We start from the raw sequence: 20,686 nt of genomic DNA, 5'->3' as shown, positions 1-20,686 counted from the left end.
CCATCCCCGCCCTCCAACTCCATGACTCCCATCTTGGCGAATGGAAAGGATTCAGACGGCAGCTGCTCCACCAGCTGGGCTCTGGATGGATGATGTTGAGAGTCATGGGCAGAGCACGGGGCATGGGTGGAACATACAGAATGTACGGAGCATATTATCTTAAATCACTGAGATTTTGAGGTTGTCCCTACATCCTCAGCTAGGTCTTGAATTTATAGTGAATTTATAGTTTGCTTACTATGTGCAAAGCACTGTCCTAAACGAAAAGGGATACAAATACTTCGTTAAGAAACAAGTTGGGATGCCTGTCTGGCTCAGCTGGTAGAGCATGCAACTCTTGATCTTCGGGTTGTGGGCTCAAGCCCCACACTGGAGGCAGAGTTTACTTAAAAAATAAAAAATAAAAGAAAGAAACAAGTTAATTTTCTGACTTTCCCTTTCCTTGGGGAGCTAAGCACTCTTGCTTGGTTTATAATCAGACAGAAATCAGACCAGCTTCTGCCATTTATACATTAGCTTGAAAAAGTTTTAGAGCTAGAATTATTAGCAAATTGTAGAATTCCTTTTCTGAACTGTAGAGATAAAGTTCTTAGAGCTGATAAAACTTCTATGCTTTTGAAAACAATTATAAATACAGTATAGATTTTCATAAATAGAGAAACATATATAGCAAACCTGAGTTAAGGAGTAGATATGATTTTAGTAGTTCATTTCAGGACAAAAAAGTAGTCATTTCATTTGACTAAAATATATATTATTTATAATCAATCCCATATATTCCTAGATCTCTTTTAAAGTACAAATTAAACTTCTAATCATACATTCAATGAGAGACATTTGGAACTCATTAACCATGGAAATTTAATAAGCAAAATTACTATAATCTAGTATGACTTTGAACCTTTTTAAGTAAAAATACTTATTCAGTATATCATATTCCTTTCTTTTATAAAAATTTCAATAGTAAATGCTAAATAGTAAATTTAATACGTGAAGTACATGTAAGGATCAATTTAAACTTCTAAGAAATCATAGGGTCAAACACATTAGTACAAAATAACATAAGGAGACAATCAATATCATTTAGTATATATGATTAAAATTGTTCTTTTTCAGGAAAGTAGCATACGTGTACCATTAAATGGCTAAGAAAGTTTTAGCTGAATAGTTTCCTCAAACTAAGCAAATATACATTATATCATCCCTTTCCCATTTACCTTTTATAATTTCTTCTTAGATTTAAAATTTCACAAAATACTCTAATGTCAATTCTATTTAAAAGGTCCGCTACAGGGGTGCCTGGTTGGCTCAGTCTGTTGAGCGGCGGACTCTTGATTTTGGCTCAGGTCATAATGATCTCAGGTCATAAAATCAGAGCCTGATGCTGCGTGTAGAGCCTGGTCAAGATTTTCTCTCTCTCTCCCTTTGCCCCTCCCTCCCACAAAAAAAAAAAAAAAAAAAAAAAGAAAGAAAGAAAAGAAAAGGTCCACTATAAATGACCAATAATATTTGGTAATTAATTAAATTTTGATATTGCCTCTAGCTCTCTGGTTTTCAAAACTTTCTCCTTCACAGAACCAGCATTTATAGAATAGATTTAAAAAAGTAAGATGTTCTGCTGGGGTTAGTGGGGGGGTGGTTTGAGGTGGGGAGTGGGGTAGAGTTGTAAGGGGCTTACCCGGGGATTAGAGATTGTGCATATTTTTAGTCCCCTTGTTATATATATATATTTTTGTCTCCACACACTACCTCAGTCTTCTAGGCCATTTGCTTATTTGTGTTATCAATGTACAGATTTTGCTTTAAAAGGCAGGAGACTTTTCTGCTGGGGTTTTAAAAAACAAAGGTCACAGAAAGCCTCATAAAGGTTTAGTCACAAACATTCACTAAATATTTTCTAGCTCAAGGCATACAGTACTAAGCAAAGGGCTATAAAAACAGCAGAAATCTAATCCTTATTTTTGAGTTATACAAATTCTCTTGGGGAAAGGGGTGATGAAGGAGTAACAGGGTCATAAACAAAGCATGGTAATAGCCTATGCAGAGAACGCAGGGAAGGAAGTCCCTGGCCTCCCCATGCCGGAGTGGAGCCAGCCTGAGCGGACAGTCAGGGAGGGCCTCACTGCAGGTGCTATCTAGGTTGGGGTGGGGAAGCAGGTGAAAGCCATTCTAGGGAGAGCAAATGTGGATATAAAAACCATGCAGACGCGCTTGGAGAATTTTAGGGGGAAAAATCCACATTGTCGTTAGAGAGGAAGATGTGTAAGGCATAAGAAACAAAACCAAAAAAGGTAAGCTGAGTCTGGGTTATTTGGCTTTCTTTGTAGGCCACATCAAAAAGACTCAATTTATAAAGGCACAGGGACCAGTGGCGGTTGGCGAGAAGGGCAGTGTGGCATGATTATGAGACTATTTGGGGTTAAGGTGCAGGACTGGCTGATGGGCTAGGATGCTGGAGACATGGTCGGGTCATGTGGATATCCATAAACCAGTTTTCTGCCTTCTCATTCTATCACAGCAAAACAAAACTAACAAACCAAAACACAAACCTTTTTTCTTATGGGTCTATCCAAGTTTCCCACTTTGGGTTCATGAGAGTTACATCTGCTCACCAGAAACTAAAATCCACAGGGCAGGGATTTGAGGTGTTTTTAGTCTGAGGTATGTCTCAGGGCAAAGAACACTGTGCAGCACGTGGCTGGAATGCATCACTGCAGAGCGACTTCTCCCAGGTTGTGACTCCGTTTTATCTGCACGGCTGTCCAATCTCACCGCCATGTCAGTGCACTCCCCTGCATGCGCACACGCGCGCGCACACACACACACACACAGGAGCTTTCCTGCCGATGGAGCCCCTCTAACCACCTCATCCAAAGTGGTTCTTCCCCAGACAATTATTCTCGGTAAGAATACTGATGCCTGGGTGGTTCAGTCAGTAAAGCTTCTGACTCTTGATTTTGGCTCAGGTCATGATCTCAGGGTCTTGAGACTGAGCCCCTGACTGGGCTCTGTGCTTAGCAGGGAGTCTGCTTGAGATTCTTTCTCTTCTCTCTCTGCCCCGCAACCCCAAAAAAGAGAATATTGATGAAAAGGAGGGTGAAAAAGTTTTATAAATCCAGCCCTTTCTCATTTTACAATGCATTTAATGTTCTTAATTTTTATTATTTCTTTTTCTTCTTGGTTCTTTTAATTATACAGACTCAGTTAACCATATGGTAATTTTTTCACAATATAGACATTTAAAATGATGTATTTCTTTAAGAAAAACGTGGGCTACTTTCCACAGAATTTAAAGGGATGCTTATACTTCAGTTGTTTTTTGAGTAGTCTATCTTAGTATTATAGATTCACTCCTTGGTCCAGTTATTTAAGAGATTAGTTAAAAAATTTCAAGGAGTTTCACTATTTTAAATATGTGTATCATTTATGCCCAGTGTTATATTTTTATTATGGCATTATAAATAAATTTCATTAAAAATTTTCATTGTCTATAACATATAATAAATATTGATCAAGGATTTGGTTACCTAATTTTTCTATTTCATTAGGCCATTATTTCAAGCCTCCTTTTTAACTACATTGCTCAAATCTGTCATGTATTCATTTTATAGGCTTAATTTTTTTAAATATTTTATTTACTTATTTTAGAGAGACAGAGAAAGCATGAGCAGGGTGAGAGGCAGAAGGAGAGGGAGAGTATCTCAAAAGCAGACTCTGCACTAGGGGGCTCAATCCCACAACCCTGCAATCCTGACCTGAGCCCGTCAAAAGCCCCCTGCTTAATTGACTGAGCCACCCAGGCACCCCTAACCTTACTATATTTTGCTTTTAGGGTACTATGATCATGTTTTTTAAATCTGTGTGTGTGTATTTGTAATTATGCTCTCTATTGATATCTTTTGTTCCTGGATTCAAATCAACTTTATTAGAGTCCATAATTAAAATACTAGCCAGAGAGGATGATAAATCTGAGCCTGATTTTTATAGGCAGGATTTGGGGAAAGGAGTATTAATGCATTTCTAGTGGATCTGTTTTTTGTTTTTGTTTTTTTTACCCTGTTCATACCAGCTAGTTCTACATTTTATGGAAAATTTAGTGTGTATAAGGTGATATTACTTATGGGTAATTTTATGTTATCCAATTTTTAGTGTTCATTATAAAAAGGAAAACCAAATTACTATTAATTCTTGCCCCTTTTTTGCTCTAACCCAAAGACAAATTTCTGCCCAAAGCCTACTTGGCTATACCAGATGTTTGTTAATCTTACTTGTGACTCTAATATTCTCTGACTTTATCAGTAAGGGAAAGACAAATACTGTATGATTTCATTCATATGTGGAATTTGAGAAACGAATCAAAAAAAAAAAAGGAAAAAAAATAAGAGAGAGAGAGAGAAAGCAAGAAACGGACTCTTAATTATAGGGAACAAAGTGATGGTTACCAGAGGGGGAGATGGGTGGGGGGAATGTGTGAAATAAACGATGGGGATGAAGGGCTCCACCTGTCATATTGAACCCAGACTGATATATGGAACTATTCAATTACTGTACTGTATACCTGAAACTAATATAACACTGTATGTTAACTAACTAGAATTAAAATAAAAACAAATTAAAAAAATATAGTCTGACTTTATTCTCTGTTTTCAACAGCTCTGTGTGTATTATGCACATTTCTGGTAAGTCACTTTAATATCTTTGCAGAATAAGGCAGGAGACAGATAGCTGGATGGTCTGGAAGATGACTTTATCGCCATGGATGGTGGCAGACACAGTTTGAAAGGGAACCGCATCAATGCATCCTGATTTTCTAAGGGCTTTCTAAACACTTTTATAATTATTCATCACTAAATACACTCTATAAAATTGATGGCTAGCCCCCTAAATAGCCCAAATATCTGAAACCTATTACGAGAAAACAGTAAATCTTTCCACCAATAAACTCACATTCTCTATCTTATTTCTCTCTTCTCCACTCCATAATCCTACCCCCTTCCTACATGTTTTTTCCCTTGATATTCCTAAACTTGGTGGCATTAGCTACTTCTCTTTGCAGGAAGCTATTCAGCAATCTTTGGTACTTGTGTATGGAGCAATGGATTTCTTTTGCTGAATTTGGGGAAAAATACTCTTGCTCCCTTGAAATGAAAGATATCCTGGCAGAGTTACCTGATCTAATATAAGAATCCATTATGTGTATTTCCCCAGTGCTAGATCAATGTCTTGGTTACCTTTTTTCATTGAAAGCTAGTTCTTCAACTGTTTTAGCATCCAGTAGTTGGTGTCTTATTTTTCCAGTTCACCTATATAAAACATACTAGGCAAATGTCTCCCCTGAGGAGTAAATACCTTAGTAGTTCCAAATGTTCTCTCTTAATTTATACAATAAAGTAGTTTTATAAATCAGGAAAAGTGTTTTCAAGTATATTATTAAATTATCAGTTTCCATATGGCTTGTTTCCTCTGACATCCTTACTCACCGTAGTGATAGTGTCTCTTTTTGGCTTCCAAACATTTATTCTTCTCACTCTTCTACTAAGGCCTCAGTCTCCTGTTCAGGAATTATGTATACTCCGTGTTCAAAGGATACTGAATTCAAACCCTATAGAAGACTTCTATCATGTCCTCTCTTTCTTTACCCAAGATCCTTAAGGGGCCACACATAAACCAAACTGCCAATTGATTTCTTTCTCCTGGGTCTTTGTGTCTTGACAAAGGTAGAAAAAACAGGGCATGTTTATTAATTCTAGGATGCCCCAGAGTGATTATTGAGCTTAATTCCAACTTGTTTTTCAGCCCTCACTAGGAAGATGTGGCATTACTATATCCTATTAAATTAACTTTCTGCTGAATAAAGTCATTGGTTTCTACTGTAAAACAAATAATATGTGGTATATTCATACATGCTACGTTACACATATATCATCTTCTCTTGTAATGCCTTGTTTTGCGTTTGCCAATTTTCAATTATCATTTTTGCTTAGGTTACTCTTATTCTACAGTGGGGTTTCTCAAAATTTGTTCTGGGAAACAGTATTTGTAACTCAGAATTAGCAAATGTTACATTAAGGAAAAAGGAGGAAGGTTACAGTTAAGGAAGTATGTTAAACAGAGGGATAAATAAAATTCAGTTAGTTTCTTTTTCTGTACATTGTGAATTTCTAGGACAGAATATAAGATGTAGCTTTTTCTGAATTTATTTTTAGTACATATATGGATACAGACTTATCCTGAAGTATCTAAAGAGACTAGTGCTCTGTAGAACATATTTTGGGTAATGATATTCTACTGCTATTTACTGTCTCCAATGAGGACTTTAGTTTCCCTTGAGTTTGTAGTAGAGCAATACTACCTCTTTTACTTCTATTTAATACTGATCATTCCTATTTAGTATTCATCTTATAACTATCCTGTTTGTAATTCTTGTGATTGTTTGCATTTCTTATGTAGACTGAAAACCTTGTGACCGACTGTTTTTAAGGGCACTACCAAATATTTTAAATGAGCTAGGGTATTTTAAAATTTTTTGAATATGTCCCTACAGTCAAACTACTTATCAACAGGTATGTCATGTTACCATTGTAAATTTGGTAGGGTTTATAGTTCTGTTGGCATTCTTGATTACTCCTGAGTGTTTCTAATTGCAGTTTCCCTGAAGCATGTAACACAAACCAGTGGTATTCCTCTTCTGTTTTTGCAATAATTAAACTGAAGAATTTTAAGCTTATATCAATGTGGGGCTATCTAGTTCTGATGGTGATTTATATGATGTTCTCAAAATACTCCTGAGCCTAAGCAATGAAAAGAGAATGTCAAATTACAATGACTTAGTAGCCCCTCTATAAGATAATCTAGGAAGATAAATTTGCCTAGACTATCTTAGTAAATACCTTGATTTACATAAAAATGTATAGTATAGAATTTTATCAAAAATCTGAGACCAAGTAATTCATAATTTGGCTATGTTATGTTCTTTCTATTAATGAATGCTCAATTTTTTTTTTTCATTTGGATATGCAGGTAAACAACTCAAGTACAGACTTGGGGTAAAATAGTTTTTCTTGACCACATTCCTGATAGTCAACTTCCCTGAGTGCACTGGTCAGAAATTGTCAGTGATGAGGTAACTGAGAGGAAAAAGGACGAAATGATAAGAAAACAGACTAGTACTAACCACTTCTTACCCAGCAATCCCGCTTAAGAGAATAAATATTTATCTACTATTTATAGCTACCTCATCCAAAACACAGGAACTGGAAAAAACCCAACTACCCAACATTTAAGGACGGGTTATGCAAAAACTATGCTGAATAGATGAATCTTTATGAACTAAAAGTATATTCTATAGAAACAGAAAATTAAGTGAGAATGGAAATACCTTAAGTAATATTTATAAATTACAATAAAGAAAGTCTTGATGTAATAAAAACTATGCTTTGTATGGGGATAAGAACCAAAAATTACACTAAAAGAATAATTATTTTTAATGGAGGTGTTCTTTGTAGTACTTTGTTTGCTAAAGTTAGCTATATATGGAATAAAAAAGTACCTTTATAAAATCTGAGTCAAATGATTTTATCTATAGACAAAATATCTGTGGATATATTTATATAATTTATATAAAACCACAGATATCATGGGTTTATACCAGAGATATCATGTTTAATTAGGATATTTTTTCACTTGTAACGGATATATATAAACTTAAGACACCATTACAAGTGAAAAAATATCTTAACTAAACACGATGCATATTTAAAAGAAATGTTACTTGTTTTTCTTTGTATGCTCAATTACCCTATTTGAGCCCAGATATAGAAGGATGCAGTTCTTATTTTCTCCAAATCATCTCACCTCCATATAAATGTTGAAGAAAATTAAAACCAAGTTCATCCCAAGTATGTCAAAAAGAGTGAGAATACCAGGCACTGGATACTCAAAGACAAATATTCTAAGAGCAGAAAGTTGCTAACTAAAATAACATTAATTTTCAGTATGACTTTTTAAAAATATGGATTCCCTGGCTCAAGGCTTGGAACATCCTGAACCAAACTGAACAAATGAAGTGATGTGGGCCTGGAAAAAGAGGAAAAATGTGCCAGAAAGTCTCATTACTCTGGCTGAGAAGGTGACAGAGTCCATAATGAAGAAAAGAACTTAACACTTAAATAGGACTGATATGGGCGAATATAGAGTCATTTATATACTTTGAAAATATCTATGGTAGAATAAAATCTAAGGACAGAGAGAACATTCAGGTTGTGCAGGCTGTTTTGTTATGGCTAGGAAAGTACCCGGGAGACAGGAACAAAGTAAAGCAGCTTTTCTCATTAAACATTTATTGCTCTGCTTAAATCGGTTTTGAAGGAGCACTGAAATACATGAAATACTACACTAGGTAAGATCCACTCTTCCCCCAGCCAGAATGCTGAGGCTCACACAAATCTGATTGACATGCAATTGAAATATGTGACTATTTTTCCTTGACGTCAGCTTTTAATACTGTCAACATTAAAGGTGAAGTCCTTTCCAACAACTCTTAGCAGACACTTAGGATATTCATAAAGTTGTCCAAAACCTTTCAGGAAAATAGCATCTGTGCTCTTTATAAGCATGATACAAAAATCCTTTCTTAATCTATCAATAAAAGGCAGCTAAATTAAAAATTCCTGCTTTCTTCTGAGCAGACAATTAATTAAGCCTCACTCTAGGAAGAGCTCCAAAGCACACTACACAGGGACACTGGCCTACAGGACTTCTCAATAGAAGGCTGAGTACCTCAATTACCCCCTCACTGTAATTTTCAGATCTCACTTGTCAACCTACTCCACCTTCAAAAAGGTTTTTATTAAGCTAAGCTTAAAATAATTTTTAAAGAAAAAGAACTCAACCATAAGCCTGCCACTGCACTAAACCTCTTTGTCTACAGGCATATCTAATTTATAGTTATAATCACATCACACCTAACAGAACGGACCCAGGTTTTTTAAAAGGCATTGCTTACCATATCCTCAGAACATGTTGTGCCCAACTTGCCCAGTGTGCTCGTTTAATGAGTATATATCACACTAAATTCAGTGTATGCTAGAGACCCACTGAAATATGAGAACAGATACCACAAAAAGCAAATTTTCCCACTAAAATGTAATTTTACATTTTCATCTTACCTCTTCTCCAGACAGATAGTAGGCTGAGAGTAGCCCACCAACAAAGCGTATATTTACTTCAAAAACAGAGACTTCAGCATTCTGTGGAAACAAAATAAAGGAGGTTCATACATAAATGATGGTACACAATTGAGAAAAATACCATCATGACAAAGTAGACCAAATATTTAAATTTTGCTCACTCTTACATGCTTGCCCAGAGCAATTTATATACAAAAGTTCTGTCTTTTAACAGTGTCAAAATATATGTAAATAGACGAAATAATTTTGACTCTTAAAATAACAATTATAAAATATTTATAAAATTATTTCCTCCCTCTGTTCAACAACAAGATATACTACTTAGTATTCTCTATTTGAGCAGATGCCACAGGTCAGGATATTTTATTTTCCTATACCGTGTTCTCCTTTTATTTTATTCATTTGCCTGCTTTTTCTTCCTGAAAGGCCATTCAGACTCTGTACTTTGGCTGGTCATCGAACATGATTCTAGCATTCTTCTCACATCACGATAAAGCAGCACAGCTAGAATGCAAATAGAATTTGAAGTTGGAGGGACCTGGGTTCCAGGTGCTGGTTCCCAAATTCCTGCCTGTGGCTGAGGATGGTCACATGTTTCTTTTTTCTTTTCTTTCTTTTTTTTTTTTTTTTTTTTTAAGATTTTTATTTATTTATTTGACAGGCAGAGACCACAAGTAGGCAGAGAGGCAGGCAGAGAGAGAGGAAGGGAAGCAGACTTCCCGCCGAGCAGAGAGCCCGACATGGGGCTCGATCCCAGGACCCTGAGATCATGACCCGAGCCAAAGGCAGAGGCTTCAACCTACTGAGCCACCCAAGAGCCCCTGGTCACATGTTTCTGAGCAGAAATTTCATCTGCATAAAGGAGTTTGCTTTTATTATTCACAGTGTACCAGATCATGTGCTAATCTCTTTACATGGACTATGTCCTTTAATCCTCACACCAACCCTGTGAAATAATTACTAGTCTTATGTTCATTATGCAAATGGAGAAACTGAGACAGTGATTACTGTAACATCAGATAACTAACAAGTGGTTGACTCAGAATGTGACAAGAGTACTCTGATTCCTGACCCATGGCTCCCCTATCCTGATTCCTTAATCACCTCACATTGTAATGCACCATGTCTCTATTAATGGTCACATAACTGTGGCATATAATCGGCAACTACTACAAATACTTGTATTATTTTATAATACTTGACATGCTGTTACTAAAAAATTTAACACAGCTAATCTATCATAGGTGTAAGATACACGTCAATCCACAGTTAGCTTCCTTTCCTGTTGACTGGCCTACTGAGTAGTTGTTCACTTTTGTGTAAGGTCAAACCATTCACTGATAATCACAGGGGTTTACAGCAAACTATACTATGTGGAGCCAATATCTGACAGATGAGCTTAGTTTTTTTTTTTTTTATAAAGATTTTATTTACTTATTTGACAGATAGAGATCATAAGCAGACAGAGAGGCAGGCAAGGTGGGGGATAGCAGGCTCCCCGCTGAGCAGAGAGCCTGATGCAGGGCTCGATCCCAGGACCCTGAGATCATGACCTGAGCCTAAGGCAGAGGCTTAACCCACTGAGCCACCCACACGCCCCAAAAATGAGCTTAGTTAAAATCATCCAAGATATTATTCCCTTTAACAAATACTTATGAAGAAACTACCATGTTCCAGGCACTGTCATAGGCTCGACGGTCATGGTAATGAAGACTGACAGGGTCCTCAAACTCATGGGAGTTTACTTTAGTGGGAAGAAACAATAGTGGAAAAGAAAAATGGACAAATATTTTCATTTAATTCCCACATGCTCTCTCTAAAAAGCTATAAGGATCTAAAAATTAAAGCTAGGCAACTGCTTACATTAAATTTTTCCAAAAAAATTCCTGCAAAAGGAAGACTATGAAAACAACTCAGGATGCAGAATTACAGGGCACCTGGGTGGCTCAGTCTGTTAAGTGGCTAACTCTTTGTTTTGGCTCAGGCCATGATCCCAGGGTCCTGGGATCAAGCCTCCTCAAGCTACGAGGATTGCCGCCCTCTCCCTCTGCCTCTCACCTTTCTCTTTCTCTCTCTCAAATAATAAACAAATCTTAAAAAAAAGAAAAGGAAAGAGAATTACTGGGTCAGAGTTAAACAAAAGAATCATAATATAAGACTCTTTGGTGAATTTGTTTAGCAGTACTTCATAATTTGCAACATGTACCTGATACAATTTGACTACAAACACTCTATATAGGTGTAATTTATCAATGAGTGTATCATTCTGAATGAACATTGTATAAATATTGGTAAAAGCTTTTATATCCCACAAGATTCCTGATAAGGAAAAAGGAAGGGAATTCATTAAGTTATTTTAGTTCACACAGCTGTATTTCTTATATCTAAAGGTAACAATGTCTTATAATTAAATCTAATGAATTTAAACCCTCAAATCATATCACTCTCTATTTTTACTTGTGTTTTTCAGTTTGTTTTCTTTGTTTTAAAGATTTTATTTATTTATTTGAGAGAGAGAGAGAGAATGAGAGCACAAGCAGGGAGAGTAGCAGATGGAGGAGAAGCAGGCTTCCTGCCGAGCAGGGAGCCCGATGCAGGGCTCAATCCCAGGACCCTGGGATCATGACCTGAGCCGAAGGCAGCTGCACAACTGACTGAGCCACCCAGGCACCCCTGTTTTTCAGTTTTCAAACCTGAGAACAGTCCTCCACATTTCTTCCTACTAAAGCCCATTAAAGTAATTTTATATTCTGATTCTGGCTATGGGTTCATCAGAGATGCATTCTCTTCCTCCTATGAAAATTTTGGATAATCAGGACTTTTATATAGACATCTGATAAAAATTACTGCAAGGTAGAAGACTGAGACATGTCAAATACTATCGGAAATATATCTTCAGCTAGACATCAGTCACATATTAGATACAGTTATTCAACCAGTGACTGATCCAGCAATGTATTCTAGAGCTTAAATTCTGTTTATCTTGCTCTGTAAAATATTGAGAAATGACCTTTCAAAGTACCATGCTCAAGGTCAGTTGCTTTGCCTTTTGAATTTCATGGATCTAACAGTCTGGTGAGACTGTCCAAGAAGCAAATCTGGCTTGTTAGTGAATCCATGCAGCTTTCCAGTGATTACTGTGTCCTTGTCTTTAAAAGCCTTTTCAGGAATGTCATATCACCATTAGTAGTACTCAAGAATCATCATAATTTTCTCCTTTTGAAAACTGGAATGATGTTAGAATTCCCATTATTTTACTTCTTTTCATCAAAGCTAAAATTTTTTTTTTTTTATTGTTATGTTAGTCACCATACAGTACATCATTAGTTTTTGATGTAGTGTTCCATGGTTTATTGTTTGTATTAACACCCAGTTCTCCACGCAGTCCGTGCTCTCCTTAATACCCATCACCAGGCTCACCCATTCCCCACCCGCTCTCTTCTAAAACCCTCAGTTTGGGGACACCTGAGTGGCTCAGTGGGTTAAGCCTCTACTTTCGGCTCAGGTCCTGATCCCAGGGTCCTGGGATCGAGTCCCACATCGGGCTCTCTGCTCAGCGGGGGGCCTGCTTCCCCCACCCCCCTGCCGTTTCTCTGCCTACTTGTGATCTCTCTCTGTCAAATAAATAAATAAAATCTTAAAAATAAAATAAAATAAACCCCTCAGTTTGTTTCCCAGAGTACATAGTCTCTTATGGTTCATCTTCCACTCCACAATTTCCCCCTCTTCATTTTTCCCTTCCTTCTAATGCCCTTCAATGCTATTCCTTATGTTCCACAAATAAGTGAAACCATATAATAACTGACTTTCTCTGCTTGACTTATTTCACTTAGCATTGTCAAAGGTAAATCTAAATTATTTTGAAACCTTAATTTGAGAGATCTTTCAATATTCTGGGCTATATTATGTTATAGGTCAGAAGGCAGATTTAGACACTTTTGGTCACTCTTTATAGATACTTAGATGAAAAGGACTAAGAAAATAAAAATTATCCCACCATAGCAAATTGGTTTTCTATATTGGAAACAGCAGACAATAAAAACAGTCCCTAGAGTCAGAAAGACCTGGGACTAAGGGCTACTTTTGGAACTATCTGAGTGTAAGATCCCAGGCAAGTCACTTATTCTCTTTGAGCCTCTCTTTTCTCATTTGTAAAAAGGGACAAGGCATTCTTTACAAGGCACTATGAGTCCATGAATAAAAAGCACTGCACATGGCACGTGGCAGAAAGTGCTCAGTGGAGAGCTGCTGCCATTACCCACTACACAGTAACTCAGCCTCAATAAACTAAGGTATAGCTTAGTTTATTTCCACAGGGGTTACTGGAAAATCAGAAACTCCAGAATCCTAATATTCTAAATTCTGGAATGCAAACTGACACGTCTGCTCTCACCCTCATGGGAATCCTATTTCTCGATGGCTAAAAATCCTCTTTTGAAATATAGTGCCCCGACCAAACTTCCTTTTGGGTTTGATCTACTTTATAGGCTATCTGGATTTTCAAAAGGGAATTTCTACAATCAGGGTTTTAGGTTATTTTTACACATTTCTGATTATGATTTCTATTAAAATAATCTTGTTACATCTAAAGTGAATATATTCATCCCATCAATATTCATGCAATGTCTTCTGAGATGTTCTGGAACTTCTGCAGTGACTTAGCCTAAAGACAGAGAGGGGTTAGGGCAGGGAGAGGGCAGTCAAGGAGAGCCCCAAGCAGCCTATAACATGAAAATCTTCTGTGATTTTTTCTAACAGTTAATGTGAATTTTGCAGACTCCTTAATCTTATGTTTATTTTAAAATAAAATTTCCTTCCTTCAATCTGTAAGTCAGGTTACATTGCAAGAATATTCTCCATGTATTCTATGGCTAGTCCACTGTCATAGGTGAGTGTCAGTTTGAGAAGAAGATCCAGGCTTCTGGCTATACTGCAAACACCTATTTGTTAATGTCACAATTAATAAACAAGTGGAAGTTGGAAATTTTGGTTGATTTGGTAAAATATATGGTACAAATATATATGGTATAAATAAGGTCACATCTGGAATCCAGAAGTGAGTATGACAAGTCATGGAAAACTTAGGTTTTAGTACTAATCTCATACTCTCTTGGGTGTCTTAGACTTATCATTTCTGTAAATTTATCCCTCCTATTTCTGGCCTCTGGTTCACTACATATATGTGAATTATGAAGACGGCTAAAATGGATAAAAGAGTTTAATTCAATAAACCATTTTATATGTTTCCTTCTCCCAATCCTTAACATTCTGCTCCATATCTCTATTGGGAAAGGTTTCCTTCAGTCAACAGATTTGATATGATTCACGAGCACAAAGAACCTAACTCTCCCTGAGCAAGAGGGAAAGTGAACACTTCAAAATCCAAATGCCTAAAAGATTAACTTTCTCCCACTAGACGAGACAGCATTGTAAACAACTCAGAAAATTTTGTTAAGTACTTATCAAGTATTTTTTGTAGGCAATTTATTCACTGAAATTTTCTATAAAATGAAAGATTTTAATAGATCTTAGTTAAGTGAAACAATGGGGCTGACCATCAGAATAACAAGTTTAGTTTATAGCACGGATCTAGCCATAGTTTTCTTTTGATGGAGCAGCTACAGAGGCAGAAACTTCCCATGAAGAACTTTTGTGTTATTTCTTTGCACAAGATTTACAATTATTTAGAACAAACTTATACCAAGTTTAAGGAATTCTTGATTCTTATGATTCCAAGGGGCATACAGATCTGATTGCACTGAATTGAAAAAGATCTCGTGGAAAAAGATTTTTATCTTCAGAAATATTTTAATAATATTCTGAGTATTTGGTCCCAATTCTTAGATTTCTTTTTTTTTTTTTTTAAGGAAAATTCTCTGAGCCCTCAAATCAGACACTGCTTTGCTAGATATTCCTCCAAACTCCCTGACAGCTTTCTACTCAATGACTGTAAGCGAGAAACAAGCAAGTATTAATAACTGTCCTACAACGATGCACTGATTATGTTTAATAATAACGGCTCTGCTACTAACATATATGATTTTATTTATTTATTTGAGAGAGAGAGTGAGTAGGATGAAAGGGGAGAGAGAATCTGAAACACATTCCACTGAGCCCAGGGCCCAATGCAGATCTTGACCCCACAACTGTGAGATCATGATCTAAGCTCAAACAGAGTCCTCAGATGCTTAACTGAGTGAGCCACTCAGGCATCCCCAGATGAGACTTTTCAAAGCCATTGTTTAGGAGTGGTTAATGGCCTATACACCTTGCCTGTGCTGAAGCTTAGTAGACACCTTTATTTATAAACAGTATTTCAAAGTGCGTGTTATATTAATATTTCGAGGATTAAAAGTATAAAATCCTTTTAACAGATTAAATCGCAGCATTAAACAATGTAATTTAGTGTAACATATGTCCTAGCAGCTTTTAGTTTCATATTTAAGTAAGAAGATATACCTCTTAAGATGAACAAAGTGCAAGTTCCTTGGGCCACAAAGACAGGCAAATAACCATCTTGTCTCTGTGAATAGGCTGGTTTTACCATGTAGGCCCAGAAGAACCCTCAAGTAGCAATTCAATCTATCACTAATTACTGTCAGAGAGACCAGCTCAGTATCTTTTTAAAGTCAAAATGCAAATCATCACCCTTGGCAGGCACTGATTAACATTCAGATAGAAAATACTGAATGACTCTGTTCAACAAGATAATGAACTTATCTGCACCCGTAAGGATATAATGTTGCTCTAAAACAGACCAAGGCAAATACTAAGATAAAAGTCCCTTCTTTCATGGTCTGTGGCATAGAACTCTGGACCTAAGTCAAGTACTCATCCAGGCATTTGAGAAGATCACAAATTGCTTTTTAAGGTCAATTTATTTACATCCTTCCAACGGGGAATCTTATAACTTATTTTCCTGAAGAACGGTGGCATTCTGTCTGGATAAAAGAACAGTCTGGATCCTTAAACTGTTGGTGGGAATATAAACTGGTGCAGCCACTGTGGAAAATAGTATGGAGAGGTTCCTCAAAAAAATTAAAAACAAAATACCATACAATCCAGTAATTCCACTTTTGGGTATTTACTGAAAGAAAATGAAAACAACTAATCCAAAATGATACATGGTATGCACACGCATGTGCACGCGCACACACACACACACACACACACGAATACTACTCGGCCATGTGCAAAAGTATAAAACCTTGCCATTTGTGACATGAATGGACCTAGAAGGTATGATGCTAAGTAAAATAAGTCAGATAAATACCATAAATCTTTACAAATACCATATGATTTCATTTATATGTGGAATCTAAAAGACAGAACAAATGAACAAACAAAAACAGAAACAGATTCATAAATATTGAGAATACTCTGGTTGTTGCCAGAAGTGAGGGGGTGGGGGAAATAGGTGAAGGGGATTAAAAAGCATAAGCTTTCTTTATAACATAAATAAGCCACAGGAATGAAAAGTACAGCATAGAGAATATAGTCAATAATATTGCAATAACGCTGTATGGTGACAGAAGGTGCCTATATTTATGTTGTAACCATTGCATAATGAATGGAATTGTGAAATCACTGTATTGTATACTTGAAACTAATGTAACATTGTATGTCAACTATACTTCAAATACAAAGGGGGAAAGAGATAAAGTTACTTTTGCTACCAGTGTCTCTGTTATCTTAAACATAGAGTATTCATTACAATCAAAGGTACAATCCAGGTGGTTTATCAAAGACCATCATCTCAATGTGTTGCTAGGTAAGCATTTGGAATAGGCTAATCATCTATGCTTTGCCATTCTCAAAGCTCGGCCTCTCATACAGAGGTTTCACTTCACCTCAGTGAAGAAAAATGCTTTTTAATAGTAATTTTAATATAACTTTGGCTTTCACTGAGGTTTAATATAAGAATTGTTATCTCAAGAAAATTTCTACATATTCTATAAAATTCATACTGAAGACAGTTTTCAATAGTTCCCATCCAAGGATGTAGGTAATCAATACTTCTTTGAGGTGACAGTAAAGAATAGGGAAGCACAGAACTGAATTTAGAAATGCCCAAATATGAAACTCTTGATCATTTGTCCCTATGTTAATGATTTTCCTGTACCAGGAGCCACCACAAATCCCTTCTGGAAGTAGGCTAGATAAAAACAAGTACCTCGACTGACTGCACTTGAACTCCAGATCATTTCCAACTATTTCAAAATATAATATAGTCCAGTTACTTGTGCACCTTTTCAGCTTGTCTTCTAGCTGAGTCTAGCACAGTTTCTTGGGAAGTAGGACAAGACAGCTTTACTTCTCATTCATTTTAATTAGAATTTATTGAATGCCTATGGAAAATGTACTCTAATGAGGGCTATGATATTAAGATTACATGCTTAACCTTGGAGGACTCATTCTTTGGCTGCCCATGTATTTCTCAACTCTGTATTTCCTCTCCAATAAAAACAGGGGCGCTGAGTTACACAGACATCGTTCACCCATAGCTCTTACTTGCTGCATGATTTGGGGCAGATTAATTAACCACCTTTTCATCTGTAAAGACAGGGAAAATACCACTTACCCTGTATGGTTGTCACAAACACTAAACAAGATAGCCTATGGGGAAAAAAATCATCTAGCATAATACTTGGCATGTTGCCATACTCTTTAAATGGTGGTTTCCTCTTTCCTTTCTTCCTCCCTAAGAGAACCTGGCCCCAGCTATCTGTTCTTTTTTTCCTTCTAGACTATAAGTGACATGAGGGTAAGTAATTGACACTTAAAGGGTATTTGGTAAATAATATATGAATGAAATAATGAATAATGAGTAACCAAGAATTTTAGATTCTTTGTTTTAAGGATTACTTTGAATTAAAACCATAAAACTCACCCATGGGAGTCTACCAATTGAGGTCTGTCCAGACCAATGGGCCCCTACAGATACTTGGATGGGATACAAAGCTCCACCTGGGAAGCTCTTGCTCCTACATATTATCCCAGTGATTTATTTTAAGCCAGTTATTAAAGCCATTTGAACTTTGTGCTACCAAGTATGCAAATTGAATCAACTTGCTATGCCTTAATTAAAGAAAATGAGTTTTAGTTAATGACCGTATAAACCAATAAAAAACATTTACTTTACACCTTTAAGTGATGCAAATTGAATATTTCACATACAAAGAAATTTATTCTTGACTGAAAGATTGGTTTATACTCAGGAGCACCACAGGATAAACCAACTCTCAATTTGCAGTGTTCTTGTTTCAGTTTCCTTCTTATTTTCCCCTTGTAATAAATTTGGATGCTTTAACTTTTTTTTGTAATACTCTCACATTGGCAATTATAATACTTTATCAGGAAAAAATATTAATTTAAAAACAGGCAATGGGGCGCCTGGGTGGCTCAGTGGGTTAAGCCTCTGCCTTCAGCTCAGGTCATGATCTCAGGGTCCTGGGATCGAGCCCCATATCTGGTTCTCTGCTCAGCAGGGAGCCTGTTTCTCCCTCTCTCTCTGCCTGCTTCTCTGCCTACTTGTGATCTCTCTTTCCGTCAAATAAATAAATAAAAACAAAACAAAACAGAAAACAAGCAATAATTTATCCAAGCTGGAATAATATTACATGTCATCCCTAAAAATAAAACAAATTTTCTCTCTTTGCTTAAGCTTTTCAAACTCTCTGCCCACCAGATAAATGGAAAAAGTTTGTGTTTTCAGAAAGAAAACTGCATAATTGTTGATATAGTCAACTGAATCTCTGCGTAAATTGAGTGAATATAAAACAAATTCTCATATAAGACATATTAAAATCAACTACAAAACTTTTAGCTGAGGAACTTTATAAAATAATAATTAGGAGAGTAAAACAATATAGCTTTCCTGAATTTTATTTACTAATTTTATTTTTTAAAAAATATTTATTTATTTAATTTTTTTGGTGCAAAAAGGTGATTTTACTAAAGCAGGGGGACAAGACCCATGGGCAGAAAGAGCTGCTGCCTTTATTCACTAATTTTAATATAAAAAGTACTATCATTTAAATGTTATTGATGAACTTTTGTTTAAAGGAAAATATGACAATACCCAAAGAGAGAACTATAACAAATATATCTGAAGACCTCTCACATTAGCAATGGTATTAGAATAAACAGAAATTTGAGACCTGTGGCTATGATTTTTAAAGTACATTTTGAAAGCTACAGACCAAGATTACCAATAGAAGTTCTAAAATGGTATTTTATACAAGTCTATCAATTAATCGGATAAAAATCTTATTAAAAATAAAAATACAATTTTGAATAAACAACATTAAAAGTCAGTAGCTTAGCAATCACTTAACAATAGTCCAATCGCTTTATCTTACAAGTAAGGAAGGAAAAAAATTGGCTCTTTTCCACAGTCTGATATCCCCTATTAGATTCCCTCTACTTCCTCACAGGTCCCCACGGTCCACAGAACACATTCATGTCTCCTGGTAGTGGGCTAAGGTCAGTCAACTGTCTTCTGGTACCTTGTCTGTTAGCCTGAGAGGCCTTTGTCCTTAGTTCTTTTAAATAAATGATTCCAAAATTTCTCAGACTACTGCTGGTCATGAAAGCAAAGAACTGTTGCAGTATTTGGTGAGGTTTGGGGAAGCAATTCTTTTTTTTTTTTCTTTTTTTATGTTAAAGTCACCATATAGTACATCATTTAAGCAATTCTTTAATTACCAGACTAGGGACCTGGATACTGTTCAGGTCTAGTAGCACTAACGTCTACTTTCCTGTCCTCAATCATTCAATTTTAGATAAATGAGTTCAGTAAGGATACAGGATACAAATTAATATATAGAAATCTGTTGCATTTCTATACATTAACAATGAAGCAGCAGAAAGAGAAATTAAGAAAACAATCCCATTTACAACAGCACCAAAAGTAATAAAATACCTAGGAATAAACTTAACCAAGGAGGTGTATTCTGTAAAACTAAAACAATGGTGAAAGAAACTGGAGATGACACAAACAAACGGAAAGATATTCTAGGCTCCTGGACTAGAAGAGCCAATATGACTAAAATGTCTATACCACCCAAAACAATCATAGATTAAATGTAATCCCTATCAAAATATCAACATTTTTCACAGAACTAACACAAATAACCCTAAAATTTGTATGGAATCACAAAGGCCCACAAATAGCCAAAGCAATCCAGAAAAAGAACAAAGTTGGCGGCATCAGAATCCCAAATTTCAAGGTAGACAACAAAGCTGTGGCAATCAAAACAGCATGGTACTGGCATAAAAATAGACACAAAGATCAAAAGAACAATAGAGAGCCTAAAAATAGACACATGCTTATTTGGTCAATTAATCTACGATGAGCAAGAATATGCAATGGAGAAAAGACAGTCACTTCAACACATGATGCTGGGAAAACTGGACAGCTACATGCAAAAGAATGAAACTATACTACTTTCTTAGACCACATGCAAAAATAAACTCAAAATGGATTACATATCTAT

The 20,686-nt window shown here is 36.1% G+C and overlaps 1 protein-coding gene across 2 annotated transcripts in view; it reads right to left on the bottom strand.

Moving 5' to 3' along the window:
• The window catches only part of MAN1A1 (mannosidase alpha class 1A member 1), a 165,734-nt gene that overhangs the window by 96,646 nt on the left and 48,402 nt on the right, over positions 1-20,686 (bottom strand). For both annotated transcript variants that reach the window (XM_080807233.1, XM_080807234.1), the window contains exon 5: positions 9,168-9,248. In XM_080807233.1, the coding sequence (XP_080663359.1) occupies positions 9,168-9,248 (81 nt within the window). The remainder of the gene's footprint in view (positions 1-9,167; positions 9,249-20,686) is intronic.

This window comes from Martes martes, assembly GCF_963455335.1.
Source record: "Martes martes genome assembly, chromosome: 6".
Taxonomy (NCBI): domain Eukaryota; kingdom Metazoa; phylum Chordata; class Mammalia; order Carnivora; family Mustelidae; genus Martes; species Martes martes.
Note: the sequence above shows the minus strand (reverse complement) of the source record. Positions and strands in the feature narration are given on the sequence as shown.